Below are 15,928 nucleotides of genomic sequence, written 5' to 3' on the forward strand. Positions count from 1 at the left end.
AGTAAGGAATTGAACAGAGAGGTCTAGTGGACGCCATTGATGTGTTTTAATGGCCGGAATACAAACCTTAGTCGGAGAAGATGGTGACCATGAAGCTTTCGCCGTTTTGGAGAGAAACGAGAAAACCTAGATGCGATATCAAACAGAAGGAGAGAAATGAAAAATTCTCTCGTTTGCAAAAAATCTCAACCACTCAAACACTGCCACGTCCTAATAGAATTGGGCTTAAATCATCTAATTGAAGACCAAACAAAATGTTCTAAGGCCACTGTTCAATTTATTTTTGATTTAAATGAGCTTAGAACACCCAAACTGTTCTTCGGTTAAAGATGGCCTAAAGGTCAGATTTAAAAACATAAGGTTGGATTAGACTTTTTAATTTGTGTTTTGTGAAATAAGTAAAAAAATTCTGCTCACATCTCATTTTAATTAAGACTTCTGTATACTTGATGTGGATCTTCACTGCAAGACGTAATTACTAATAGGGTATCTCGGAAAACTGAATCAAAATACATATCAAAAGAGTTATCAATAAATAGTTGAAGAAAAGGGTATATACATGAGCATGACAAAGTCATAGTTTGGACTTGGGATGCCACAGCGATGTGTATATATATTTGCCAAGAATGTCGATATACATGCCACTGTTGCACCAACATCAGCCAAAAACGAAAGTATCCAACACTGTGATCATCCAACACAACCACACCTAACTATCATCCATATACAAAATGTGAACAAAGACCATCCTCATCGCTACAACACATGGTGTGTTTTTAAGGGTTTTAAAATAATAAAAATGTTGAATAGTGGGTACAACGGTTCTTAAAAAATAGAAAATTGGTCTACTGCAAGAACTATTAAATAGTGTGTTCTTAAGTGTAGACCATTATTTAAATATTTTAACTTCTCTAAGACCACTACAACTGATGTGGCGTTAAGGATGCCCATAGAAGAAACCTTTACTTGCTCGAGAAACACAACTTTATAGATGACAAGAAAAGACGCAGAGACTTGTAATATACCAATGCTAACAAATCTAAAGCTACTAATCAAAAACAAAATATAAAGCTTTAACATGTGAAATATGATCATGAATTTTTTTTGTTCAAGTTGTTGAGATGAGTTAATAGTTGGCTTGCGCCTCTCTCCATGAGAGTACACAAATGGATGTAATCGTACTAATAGTTCCAACATTCAAATCGTACTTCGTACCTAATAAAAATTTTATTCAAGAATTGAATCATCGAATCCAATATTCATTTTCTAACCAAAATACAAGAATTTCCATACTTTATTATTACCTTATCACAATTCATGAATAAAAGTTTTCAAAATTCTCTGTAATCTCTAAAGACTAATGTTATTACTCAAAATTAATGATATCATTAGCCTTTGTTTGCAATTCTAGACTTTAGCAAAGATCTTTCCACTTTGTAAAATCTCAGATATTTTATATATAATAATCAAGCAAAATCAAAATAATTGCACAACAAGCATTATTAAATATGAATGCACGGTACTGATTTTTGAAAACCTCCACAAAGGCACAAACATCTTGGATGGAAGGACCGAAGGAGGTGCCTAGTTGCTACCGGAAAATGGGCTAAGTGGGCCTGATCATTTACGGGCCATTATCTTTCCAGTGTTCTTTCGTACATACATTTAGAAAGGTTGTATTAGTATTAGCACGTTATAAGAGACTGATGTCATGCATTTCATCCCTTTCTTAGAGAACCAAAAACTTTCATAACTTCAATATGAAGTCTGTTTGAGGCTTTATACATATGTACTAGTTTTTTTACTGCTAAATATCAAATTTCATCTTACTTTCGAGTTTGAAAGGCATGCCATGAGCTATAAATAGCGACCGGAATATTCATGAACATATTATACTCTACTGCGTTCTGAGCATTCTACTCTACTTTTACAAAATTACATTTTACCTTCATTTATGGTATCTAATATATTTTCCTCAAGAATGTTATTCATTTTCTTTTTGGTTAATCCATATTTACTACTTATATCTATATCATGACATTATAACTTGATTTTTTCTATATGATACACCAAATTTTTGAACCGATTTGCAAAATAATCTCAATAAAAAACAAATCATAATTAAATAGGTGGAAATTATTATGATACGATTTAACCAAAATGACATTTTGTCATTATTTTGTTAAGTAGATAAAAATGTAGTGCGAAATCGTGTAAAATAGAAGTCATCTGTCAAATGATTACTAATGCAGTATAGAGAACATGCTGACATTTTGACCCCAAAGAAAAAAGAGTATTGGGTGACATCAGGTAAAATATTATTATGTTTTCATATTAACATAACATGCTATTTGAAAATAAATAAATAAATAAATCATTTGGAGGCGACATTGTAATACTCCCCCATTCTTTTTTTTTTTTAGCAAATAATTTCTTAAAATCATGTAGCAGATAATTTTTGGAAATATGAATTCTTTTTTTGTTTAGAACTCTTTGTAACTCAAAGCCTAAATATCAGTGCCTTCACTTAAAACCTGTCACGTGTCAGGAGTCTACTCAGGACTAAAAAGAATGCTTTTTTTTTTTGTTTCTCTGGGGATAGTGGCAGTTAATGTAATAATCTCACTAAAACAGCCTTTTCTTAGTTGAATAATTTATTTGAGTAAAGAAGAAATGATGATCAAACCAATCAGGGACGACCAGAAGCAAACGTTTTCTCTAACAAATAATAAATCCTGAACTCGTAATTATCTACAAAGGTCAGGGGTCCTTCGTAATCGTACCTAAAAAAACCTCAAAGTTGGCTTACATGTGGGGGCCAATAGCTTTTAAATCTAACCTAACATTTTAAAACAATTTATGCTTAATTTAGAAATTGATACGTATTGTTTTTTTTTTTTTTTTTTTATCATATATGCATATTTATTTGGTTATAATATGTCTTTATATACATATAAAGCTCCGAATGGAGATAGTGTATCAGGCGTAGCAGATCTAGCGGATCTAGCGGATCAAGCGGAAAAAAGTAGATTTAGCGGATCTAGTGAAACAAGTGTGGATCTAGTGGATCAAGCGGTTTAAAATTTATGTTTGAATGGTAAAAGTGGTTCAAAGTATTGTACAAATTTAAAATAATATATTTCAATTTTCAAATTAGTATTTAATTTTTCATAAGTAGATTCTAATTAATATTATATTATATGAATATTAATTATTTTTACATACTAAATTTGAGTTTTTTTATAATTTTGTATTACATTAGTGTGTAGACATGAATCATAAATCTTATATAATTGTGTATATATATAATATATGTCGATGGTATAAACATTTATAATATTATACATATACAATTATAAACCTTAGTCAAAAACATAAAAATATTATACATATACAATTATAACTTTTCCTCACTAAAAGTTTACAAACCTTATTTGCTATTAAATTTTTATTCATAATATTGTCTTATTTACATACTTAGATCTCTATTTTATAAAAGAAAAATATAATTACAAACCTGTTAAATCTCTATGTTATAAAATAAAAACATAATTAGAAAACATGATATATATAATAAAAAAATTACTAGCATTTCTTTCACATAAGTAAAAAAAATTAACTACAACAGCATTACTATAGATTATTATAAAAATTTAAATTTACGTTTACATATATAGAGATACTTTTAAAATATATATAAATAACAGGTTATGAGACATGTATAAAAGTTTTTAATTCTATTGATTTCCTTATTAATTAACAACTAAAATCATCCCAACATTATGATTAATTAAAATTATAACTAATTTAGTCAAAAGCATAAATATATGAAACTTTTCATTTACTAAAATAAAAGTAACGACATCAATGTTAAAAGTGGTTCATTCACTTGAAACACCCTCATATCTACATAAAAGTGGTTCATTCACTTTTTTTACTAAAAGACAAGAGTTTCTTATCTACATGTGTTCCCTTCATTTTTTTAATTTTTGTTTTTGCAGTTGCTGAATGGGAACACATAAGTGAAAAAACCACTTGGGCTCTCATTTTCCCACTCCCCATTCAAAGCCAAAGAATAGCAAACTTTTCATCTTACAATTTTTACGTTTGCTAATAATTATCTAAAATAAGCTTATTTGCTTTGGGTTGAAAGAAAACAACTACTGTAGGGTTTTTTTTTGTTGTTGAACATAGTTTATAAAATTTAAATAGCCAAACACTAATAAATGGAAACATGAACCAACAGAAAGACTAAGAGATATAGCAGAAACAAATCCACAAATAAATAGACAAACTTATATTTTTTCTACAATATCTCTTGATTTTTTTCTTTCAATGTTCACCATATTGGTGTTTGATTCTTTAGACGCTCACATTTATGTAAACCATTTATCAATATATTATAAGTTAATGTTTTAATTCAAATATACAAATATTATGGTAAATTGTATAATTGGATTTAGAATTTTGTTGCTCTTTTTTTTAGGTAAACATAAATTTAGTTGTTTTATACTTAGAATCTCGAAAGAATGAAGAAATCGTAGATAAAAAATATAGAAAAAGAAAAAAAAAATTGTAAAGAGTTTACTTAAGCAGTTAAGCATAACACTCATTGTGACTGGAAAAAAAGTAACACTCACTAAAAAAATTATTTATTGTTGTTTGAAATGATAATTTAATTTAATATGAAAACGTACTTTAAATTTGGAAAAAAAATCCATACAAAATTATTTCAAGAAAACAACACTCTTGTAGGTTCCTAATTACTGTTGACATTGAAAGTTTTGATTGATTGTAGTAGTAAAACTCAAAAAAAAAAATATTAGAACATTTCTTATAAATGAAATTGATACAGAGTTCTAAACATTTTTAAGGATGACATGTGTACAGATTTTGACTTTAATCAAAACCAATTCAAAAAGTAATGTTAAAGTATCATTTATTTTCAACATATTATGACCAATATTATAAACTTTAGCTGTAAGGTAATAAATAGTGGTACATTTAGAGATAATAAAATGATATAATAAGAGATGAATGTGCATTGTGACACAAAAATGGTATTTTGATATATAATATGAAAATAAATTAGAAAATAAGAAAATAATAATAACTTACAGTAATTTGTGATTCTGTTAATCTTGAAATCAATTAAATAGTTATGAAGAGGATGTGTATACAATTTATTTTTCATTCAAAGGAGTAAAAAATACTTCTAGTTATATCATTTTTATTTTAAAAATTATACTATACAAAGTCCTACAAAATCATACAAGTTTTAAAATCTATATATTTCATAATTATTTTTATCTGACATATTAAAGTATGATTTATTACATAAGACCTAATAATTTTTAAAATAAATAATATAGTATCTAATACTCCTAAAATTGATTTTAGTAATGTGCACATAATTAAATCTTATGTATTCAAAATTTCAAATTGTCAAATACCATATTTACATATAGTGGCATATTTACTACAATTTTATACTATATAACAACCACTTAATGCATACGGTAATTTATGGTCTCATTATTATTATTTTGTATTTGAGTCAACTTGTATGCGCGTATATATGAAAATTTACCTAAGACAATTAACATTTTTTTTTTTGACAATCAGACAATTAACATTTTATAGTCAACTATAACTATATTCTTTATGGTATATTTACTGAGTCTAAAATCATAAGATAACCTCTTACCTCATATTTAAATTAATTTTTGTGCACATATACGTAAAATTGTAGTTATAATATTTAAATTTTCAAATTGTCAAAATACTTTATTGACTCTTTTACATGATGACTAAAGAGTGTAAATATGGTAAATTTATGGACCACAACAATAAAGAAAGAATAAATAGCCATATCTCAGAGTTGTCTAGATCATTTAGCCTTCTTTGGAGATGTAATCAATAATTTCAAACATTCTCACCACTTCCTCCATTCTCCGGTAAGGTCGTGGTATGTGCGGTCTCAAATTATGTCTAAACCAACGTTATAAAATGAGAAACTACTGAATTATAAATGACCAATTTAATAGGTCTCATTTGTTAATTTATAACCGATAAAACAAAATGTATAACCAGATTAACCAATCCTCTAGATGGGGAACATGTCGGGTATTTATTATGTAGTAATTTAGTAATTTGTGATTCTCCTTATCTCAGTTTAATAGATACGAAGATCTTTTTATATATAATTTGTTTACTTATCCAAAGGATGTATATACAGTTTATTTACTTATCCAAAAAATGTTTATACGATTTATTTACTTATAGTTACATATTTATTGCAATTTTAAACTATAAACCAACCACTTAATACATAAAGTAGTTTACAGTCTCACTATATTATTTTGTATTGAGTCAATTGGTAGAGGCATATATGCAAAATTTTACCTAATACATTTAATTTTCAAATACAGTATATATCTTAATGGTATATTTACTGAAATTTAAAATCATAAGACAACTCTTTACCTTATGTTTTAATTAATTTTTATGCACATATACATAAAAGCTCAGCTATTATATTCGAAATTATATTTACTCTTCATGCATACAGTAATATACTGTCTTACTAAGATTGTATTTTAGTCAATTTTTTTTCTTTGCATACAAATTTCACATAAGATCTTTTTTAAACACTCAATATCATATTTACTTTTGATTGCGTAGTAACTTTAGTTTAAAAGTATGAGAGAACCACTTGAATGCATACTACTCTATAATTACTTTGTTTTGCGTTTTTTCTCAATCCTTACACATGTAAATTTTAGTTAACGTGTTTAAAATTTAAAACTGTGAAATAAAATATAAAATCTTAATGACTAAAACCATAAAACAATCACTTGATGAGTCTTCGTACAACTGGTTTGAAAGCTAACATTGGGGTGTAAAACATTCAGAATATAAAGATGTTTGTAGGTTACCATATTTAGCAAGTAGATGAGCTGATTTATTACAAGTTCTAGGGCAATAAAAAAAAAAGACATTATTAAACAAACTTGACCAGTAGACAATATCCTGGTAGATAACATCAATGGAGATATCAAGAAAATTTTTATTCACAATCTTGGTTAAATTCTCACAATCTCTTTCCAAAGTAACATTTCTTAGTTCTCGAATCCAACATTGTTGCATTGAGGTCAGCAACGCCTTAGATTCAGCCTCCAATGGTGAATAAACATATTCTAGTCGACTTGATCCCCAATTTAGTGCAGTTCCATCATGAGTTCGAATTATCCATCCGCTCTTTGCTTGATTTGTTAAGTGATCAAAAGTTGCATCATAGTTACATTTAATCGAAGACGTATCTGGTCTTATCCAATGTGGATGGTTGTGTCACTTGATATTATATTACTGTGCCCTGAATTGTCATTATTGTGAATCCAATCTCGAACATCAGCCTTAGCTCTTAGAATTATATTATTCAGATTATCTTGGATGCCATTGAAGATGAGGTTAATCCGGGATTTCGAGATGTGCCAGAGAAGCCAAAAAGGTAATAGTTTTGTTTGTGTAGATATATCATCCTCCATTTGGAGTTCATATATTCCTTCTAGCAATGTTTCACAACTCAATGATATATAATAGAGAATGGTTATTGGGATATTGGCTAGTTCCCATATAAATTGAGAATAAGGACAAGAAAACATAATATGTTCAATGGTTTCATCATTCTGAAAACATCTAGGACAAACTGGATCTAGATGCATTCCCCTGGTGTTTAAACGGGTAATGGTTGGTAAAGATTTGGATAATAGCCGCCATAAAAATTGTTTAACTTTGGGGAGAATATTAAGTTTCTATATTTTGTTTTTGAGTGTAATAGATCCATGGGGTATGGGAGGCAAGTTGTTATGTTGATTTGGGTTGTGCATTGATAGCCAATATCCTGATCTAACCATATAGACACCCGACTTTGTATAGTTCCATACAAACCTGTCTGCACATGATATTCGTGGGAGGTATATATTGAGTATATGACTCTGATCCTCTTGTTGGATAGTATCCGTAATTAGTTCTTCATTCCATCGCTGGTGAGTGCCATTGTTTGTGATATAGTCAATGAGTTTTGTGTCTGCATTTGGATCAATCTTGCAAATAGGCTTTGGTAGATGAGCTGTAGTGATATTGTCCTTGTTAACACGTATAGATTCACCCAACACGTAGTGATATCTCCCAATATGTATCTCGAACGGAGCTTGATTATATTGAGTCTTTCTAGTATTGAAGCCCAACCGTATGACTGATTTTTCCTCAGTTTTGCGTCCAAAATAGAGTCATTTTTGAAGTACGTAGCCTTGTATACTCTTGCAAATAAGGTATCAGGTATCAAGTGATAAAACCTAGCCTTGTATAATCACTTGATGACTTAAACGTATATGTTAGTACGTGGTATAGCGTATGATAATGTTGTCCTGTATTATTAGTCAAAATTTTCGCTCGCATATTCATAAATATTCAAATTATCAATACCATATTTACTTGTATTGACATATTTTTTTTTTGCAGTTTTCAATTCTCAATTAAAAAATAATTGTTTACATGCATAAAATTAATAGTGTGTTGTCTAGTCATGTTATCTTGTATTTTTAGTCAAAAATATTCAAACAAATTTAAACCCTCAATACCATATTTACACATTTCTTGCAAAAAATTCAAAGAACAAAATAACAGCTTAGATGTATATAATTAATACAATGTTATCTAATTAGCTGTATTGTATATGAGTCAAATTTTAGAGGGCGTGTATACATGGAAGTTCATCAAAAAGTTTTGAAATTTAAAAATTTGTCAATACCACCATATTTGTTTTAAATGTCAGATATAGTATTTACAGCTCAATTCAAAAAAAAAAAAAAAAAGGGGAATCATAAGGTAATCCAATTAAATGCATGCATAAGATAACATTTTAAAAATGATTAGATCATGAAAGAAAGAAAAAAAAAAAGGAAAGAAAAAAAGCAAAGAGAAGACCGAGTGTTGACAAAATATCATGTCACTGTTATTAGAAGAACCCACATTTAATATATTATTATTTTTTATTTATTTGAGTAATATAATGGAAAAATAGAAAAAAACAAACACCAAATCCGAGAGAAAATAGGAAAAAATAGTTACAATAATAATATAAAAAGGGGTCATATTCTTTTATATTTCACTTCATTCGTTAAAAAGAATCTGAGAGATAGAAAAAGCCACAGAGAGACAAAGGAGAGAAAATCAGATAGATAGAGAGAGAGAGAGAGAAGAGTTGGCCCAGCGGATCGAAGAAGAAGACTGTTCTTCTTCTTCCATGGAGTTTTGATTTTTATTTGGCACACTCTCTCTCTCTTGTTTTTATTTTTTTTTATAAAATTGTTCTGAGTGAATCTAGGAAACACTTTTTATTCTCTTCGCTTTTTTTTTATTTTTATTATTATTATTATTATTATTGTTTCATTTTTCGATAAATTGACGACGATTTAGGGGATAGAGAGATTTTTGTTCTCTGTTCAAAATTGCGATCAGACGATGATGATGTGGGTCTGATATAGGTATATAAATCTCTATCACCAGATTTTGTATTTTTTTTTTCTTATATAAATAATTTTTTTTATATATTAATGATTTGATTTGCCAATTTTAATTTTATTTGGTTCATGTTTGATGAAATTAGGTTTAGTCATTTCAAGTCAATTTGATCCTAAATCTTTTTTTTTTAGATTTTTATGTACTTTGATTTTTTTTTTTGTACTTTGATGTTTTATTCGATTTTTTTTTTTTTTTTTTTTTTTTTTTTTTNTGTAATTGTTTTTTGTTTTGGGGATTTGGTTTGCGTGTAATCTGGTTTATTTATTTTTTTCCATTGATGATTATTATTCCCTTAGATTGCACACAGCTTCCTGTAATTGCAGTAGAATCTTTGCTTTTAGATTCGACTAATTTGATTTTGATCATCTCATCATTTACATCGTAATTGTTCTGTGATTGTGTTTTAATAAGGTTTTTTGAATCAGAAGAGTTGTGTTGTTGTTTTAGTGGGAATTGAAACAAAACTGTGAGAGTCCACCACACATTACTTCTCCATGAGAGAGATCTCAGTGAAGCTTTTTGTTTTTGTTTTTGATGCAGTGTGGTTGTGGAGGAGATGCAAATCTGCGATATCAGACGGGTTTGTTCGCAATGAGAGATGCGGCCGAGGGTTCATCATCATACCCAAAATACGAGAAAGATTTCTTGAAACAAACGATACTTGAACACGAGGCTGTTTTTAAGAATCAGGTAAAAGTCAATCTTTTGTGATGCTTCTTAATACTCAATATGGTTCATTTAACTGGCAACCCGATTTTCATGTTCTTGTTGTTGTTTGTATTTTGATGTAGGTGCACGAACTCCATCGTTTGTATAGTATACAAAGGAATTTAGTGGATGAAGTAAAAGGAAAGAACTTGAATGAAGCTATGAACGTGAGTGATCATACATCTGTTAATGCAACTAAAAGGATGTTACCCTCTGGATTTCTCTTACCAAATGCTACTACATATGGAGAAGGAAGCAGCTCTCAAGCTTGCAACGGTCGTTTGCTAAATGGGGTTAGCTCAAAAGATGCGGGGGACGGGTTACATGTTAGAGAATCGAAAGTCAGGAGAAGAATGATTGATCTTCAACTCCCAGCCGATGAGTATCTTCATACTGATGAAACTACTAGTGGTACCGCTGAGAATACTACTATCTGCCATCCATTCCTGCAGTCAAAATCAGGAAGAGGCGAGGCTTTGCATCCGAGCTATCCTTCAGGATCTCGTTCGGATGTGAAGTACGTGAATGGCTTAGCTGACTTGAATGAGCCACTCAAATGGCAAGGTTCAGAACCTTTTGCTCCGTCAAGGGATATGTATTCTCATTATGGAAGAAACAATGCTGATGTTCGGGGTCAGTGGTTGGAGAAAAATCAAAGTCAAAATGAATGGATGGTCCTTCAAGCAGGTGAGATTTTCTTAATAAGTTGCTAGTCACATGCTCTTCACTTATATTTGATTCCTCTATAATCTTTGAAATGATGTGAAACCGGGGCGCAAGTTTTTTTTGTGTGTGTCTCGCTGCTCTATATGTCTTTAATGTCTCTATAGTTTCTTATTATGCATGTACGTCTCGATGGCTCATAGTATGGTTTTGAATTTTATCCTGATTCAGTAATCTGTTACCATTTCTGTCTATCTTCTATTTAATTGTTTTCATGTGGCTGTGTGTTAATAATAGGGCACGATAGAAGCACTCAAAGAGATCAGTTGCATCTGCCTTCCTATTCTGGACAAGTACTTTCGAACAATGCATTTCAACCTCAGAGCTATCCTACAACTGATCATAGCACGGCAAAATTCTACGGGGAAAGAGCATATCGCGAGCTTGAAGTTCGCTCAAAGGCTCCTCAAGTTTCTTATGATAGCTACGCGGAATCAAGTGTGGCATCTAATGCTCCAAGATTACACAATGACTACCGCCCTGACTTTGTCAGACCATGGACCCATTGGTCTTCTTCATGGGAGAACCCTATGAGCAGCAGCTCACATCACAAGTCTTACCCAGTTCAAACAAATCCCTTCATGCATTTCGACCCACATGCAAGAGCAGATTCGAGTTTGGAGACTAGAAGCCGTGTTTCTAATGGGCTTTATCAAGGATTATCTTCAGGGTCTAAGCAGTCTATCTTTAATTTCCCATCAACCGGCTTTAAACCAAATGCTTCTCTAGGCGAGGTAGCGAAGAGACAGAGTTTTGAAAGCCTTCAAGGGCCAAGAAAGCAGGAACGCTCAACTGGGTTGCCCTGGCTAAAACCGAAGCCAGCTTACAAAAGTGATATATCCAATGGCTGCTTTGATTTGAATGCTTCGACAAATCAATTCATGGATGGAACTGAGACAGGGGGCAACCTGACTACTGTTTTTCCTCAGAATGGTTTGCCGTCTGCTTCGTACTCTAATAGTGCGAACATGGGAAGAGTTGAAATCAAGCCTCAGAGTAGTTCAAGAATTATTGGGGGACCAATCTTTGAGAAGCAATTTATTCGCAAGCAGGAGCATATGCCCCTTATCTCTCATTCCTCGTGTATTGCTGATCAACACAAGGAAGTGAATCACTTGGTAAAGCGAGACCTCGATATCAACATGCCATGGGATGCCTCGGTTTCTGCTGACCAGCGTGGTGCTAAAGCCGTTTGTGTAGACAAGAAAGAAGGGAGCAAAGCTGCCAAATTCAGACACTGCATTGATCTGAATTCATGTGCTAGTGAGGATGATGCAGATGCTGGCTTGCGTTCCAGTCTGAGAGAGAAAAAAAAAGGAAGAACTTGGATAGATTTGGAAGCTCCCCCTACTCTCGAGAGTGAAGAAGAAGGAGATACCTCGCAGGAGAAAGCAAAAGAAGAAACTTTGGGATTGATGCAAGGCCAAGACAGAAATTCTATGAACGAACTCATCAAGGTAGCAGCAGAAGCAATAGTTGCCATCTCATTGTCTGATCACCAACGCCATCCCGATGACGCAGCTTCCTCTTCAACTGATCCGGCTGCGGAAAGCCGGCTCTCTTGGTTTGCAGACATAATCATTTCTTGCGATGATGAGTTAAAAAGAAAGGGTGATGGTTCTCCAGAAGCCACAGACTTTGAGGGTTACCGTGAAGAATATTCTTCTGGGGAGATTGATTACTTTGAAGCCATGACCCTGAATTTACAGGAGATGAAGGAAGAAGAGTACATGCCAGAGCCATTAATCCCTCCGCATCTGAAATTCGAAGGGACAGGTATCAACCGGCCTAGAAGAGGACAAGCAAGACGTGGAAGACCAAAGCGGGATTTCCAGAGGGATATTCTCCCCGGACTCTCTTCTCTATCAAGGCACGAAATAACTGAAGATATGCAATTGTTTGGAGGGCTTACGAAAACCACAGATTATTCTGGATTGGCTGCTCGAAGGAACTCAAAGAGAAAACGACTGGTCACTAACATAAACCAAGCTCCAGTTGGCTCATCAATGGCGCAGCCAATGGATGAGAGCGTATCAGTGGTGGGACTCGAAGAAGGGAAGCTCACAGGATGGGGACAAGCAACAAGAAGACCGAGGAGACAAAGGTGCCCTCCTGCAGGTAATCCCGCAACCGTGATGTTAACATGATAGTTTCAGGAAATAATCGGAATTTGCCAAACTTTAAAACTCTATAGAGGGGGTATAAAACAGAGAGATTATAACAATCATTTATTTATACAGTAGACTGATGTTGTTAAATTGGTCTCACCTATTGTTTTGGGTGATTTGTGTCTTTTTTTTCTTTTTCTTTTTTGTATATCTCTGTCTTCTGTAAGATGGACGAAACATGATTTGCTTTGTATTATAGCCTGGTTGGTTATAAAACAGATAGATTTCTTTCTTAATTGTTGTCACTGTTTAAACTGAACCAAGTATCATAACGCTTGTCCAGTTGAAACTTAGCCAGCCCAAAACATGATTTGATTCTATATACGTCACATCAATTTAATCTAGGTCACAACATTTAATTGGTTGCGTGTTACATATGTTATCTACACCAAATTAGATCAGAGGAGGGTCCATACATATGTTTTACGATAGTTTTGTTTTTGTATGCAAGAATCACTTAAAAGAAAGAAACTTTATAAGGAACACTTTTGCCAAGAGTTTCTTCTTAGAGGCCAATAAAATGTGGTCCTTCTTAGAGGTTCACTTGCTCTATTTCAGTTGGATTATCATTGAACTCTGCCACAAAAGCACCAAGCTTTTATATGATTATGAATATATAAAAGAAGACTTTGATTTACCTTCTAAACCAAAAGCATTCTTGAATCTGAAGCAAAAGAATAAATAAACAGAAAAGACACAATGAAGAGAGCAAAAATCAATCATTCATCAATAGGAGCAGGAAGATTGAGATCGATGAGTGTATGCATCTCATGAGCTACTTGGTGTTGAATCACCAAAGTCCTGTGTTCTTGATTCCCGATGAAATGTGATCTCTTGTGACCACCTAAAGCTTGTCCCGATTTAAACACCCTGAAGCAAATCGGACACTCGTGACCTTTGCTTTTCTTCTTTACAGTACCACTTGCTTTCTTAACCATTGGGGACTTACTATGATGAATCTTGATAGTTCGGTTTGTGTCCGCACATGAATCAGTATCCAAGCTGTGCTCACCACTGTCATAGACAGATTCGCTGAACTCGTACTTGATTTTCTTACGGCCATAAGAAGGAAAGCCTCGTTTGCTTTTCCTCAGATCATACTTTGTAGAAGAACGACCTGATCCTGATCCTCCTGACCCTGACCCTCCTTCCTTATACCATTCCTTTCTGAATCTGTTCATGTCCTTGTCCTGTTTTGTTGGGGAGCTGTTGAATCCGGATCCAGATCCCATTACAGCCTTGTTATCAAACCCACTGTTCCTGGTGAACCCATCAACAGAAACATCTGAGTACAACTTCTTTGGTCCATTCCTGAAGTAGCCAGAATCAGAATTATCTGAATCATAAAGAACACCACCATTATCCTCACCAGATCTCGTCTTGTTATCCACACCAAGTTTGTTCTTCTTACAGAACGCTTCAACATTGTTCACATTGAACATCTTAAGCAGTTCTCCTGAAGATGACTTATTAGTCTCAAGAATCACAGAGTTGTTGTCAGATGACTCAGCGAAAGAGTTCACCACCAAGTTATGCCCTTTCTTGAAACCAGAATCCATCGACAGCATCATCAGGGACAATGCCATTTCCTTCTGCTCAGGCTCAATCTCAGAAGCATCAGNTGAATCAGTATCCAAGCTGTGCTCACCACTGTCATAGACAGATTCGCTGAACTCGTACTTGATTTTCTTACGGCCATAAGAAGGAAAGCCTCGTTTGCTTTTCCTCAGATCATACTTTGTAGAAGAACGACCTGATCCTGATCCTCCTGACCCTGACCCTCCTTCCTTATACCATTCCTTTCTGAATCTGTTCATGTCCTTGTCCTGTTTTGTTGGGGAGCTGTTGAATCCGGATCCAGATCCCATTACAGCCTTGTTATCAAACCCACTGTTCCTGGTGAACCCATCAACAGAAACATCTGAGTACAACTTCTTTGGTCCATTCCTGAAGTAGCCAGAATCAGAATTATCTGAATCATAAAGAACACCACCATTATCCTCACCAGATCTCGTCTTGTTATCCACACCAAGTTTGTTCTTCTTACAGAACGCTTCAACATTGTTCACATTGAACATCTTAAGCAGTTCTCCTGAAGATGACTTATTAGTCTCAAGAATCACAGAGTTGTTGTCAGATGACTCAGCGAAAGAGTTCACCACCAAGTTATGCCCTTTCTTGAAACCAGAATCCATCGACAGCATCATCAGGGACAATGCCATTTCCTTCTGCTCAGGCTCAATCTCAGAAGCATCAGAATATGCTGAGTTGAATTGCTTCATGATACCATTATCATCACCAACAACAAAAGCAGCTTTGTGGTGGTGATGTTTCACAACAACTCTCTTGGATCTTCTTCTGATAGGAGAGGAAGAAGCCTCAGTATCAGATTGACTGTCCATGACAATCTTCTCTCTCTCAGAGTGACAAGCCATGTGACCACAAAGAGCTTTAGAAGAAACAAAACCTTTACCACATTCTCTGCAACAAAGAAGCTGGTGGGGTTGCTGCTGCTGCTGCTGCTGCTGATGATGATGATGATGATGTTTCAGAGCCATGATCTGTCTGTGATCCACAAACCTCTTGTTCTTTTTAGGATTCTCTCTGAGACCGTAACTAGATTGACCACCATTATCATCAACCATCTTGAGCTTATTAGACTCATCATCCTCATCATCAGAATCAACTGAGTTCTCGGTCATGTGAGTTCTGATGTGACCTCCAAGTGATTTCCCACAAGCAAA

General features: G+C 33.2%; 2 protein-coding genes across 2 annotated transcripts in view; one reads left to right on the forward strand and one right to left on the reverse strand.

Moving 5' to 3' along the window:
• LOC104741192 lies at positions 9,281 to 13,420 on the forward strand. The gene is made up of 4 exons (XM_010461986.2): positions 9,281 to 9,548; positions 10,126 to 10,275; positions 10,377 to 10,980; positions 11,254 to 13,420. Exons 2-4 carry the CDS (start codon positions 10,177 to 10,179, stop codon positions 13,161 to 13,163), a joined length of 2,613 nt encoding a protein of 870 aa, XP_010460288.1. The 5' UTR covers positions 9,281 to 9,548; positions 10,126 to 10,176; the 3' UTR covers positions 13,164 to 13,420.
• LOC104743517 overlaps positions 13,889 to 15,928 on the reverse strand; it is a 3,403-nt gene continuing 1,363 nt past the window's right edge. Inside the window, exons 3-4 of the mRNA XM_010464587.2 lie at positions 15,090 to 15,928; positions 13,889 to 14,438 (exon numbers count right to left, since the gene is read on the reverse strand). Coding sequence (XP_010462889.1) covers positions 13,904 to 14,438; positions 15,090 to 15,928 — 1,374 coding nt within the window. The 3' untranslated portion in view covers positions 13,889 to 13,903. The remainder of the gene's footprint in view (positions 14,439 to 15,089) is intronic.

This window comes from Camelina sativa, chromosome 14 (assembly GCF_000633955.1).
Source record: "Camelina sativa cultivar DH55 chromosome 14, Cs, whole genome shotgun sequence".
In the NCBI taxonomy this organism is placed as follows: Eukaryota; Viridiplantae; Streptophyta; class Magnoliopsida; order Brassicales; family Brassicaceae; genus Camelina; species Camelina sativa.

Coding starts and splice junctions, on each gene's coding strand:
- LOC104741192 (XM_010461986.2), top strand. CDS start 10,177: ATGAGAGATGCGGCCGAGGGTTCATCATCATACCCAAAATACGAGAAA. Junction 10,276..10,376: donor AGGCTGTTTTTAAGAATCAG/GTAAAAGTCAAT, acceptor ATTTTGATGTAG/GTGCACGAACTCCATCGTTT. Junction 10,981..11,253: donor ATGGATGGTCCTTCAAGCAG/GTGAGATTTTCT, acceptor TGTTAATAATAG/GGCACGATAGAAGCACTCAA.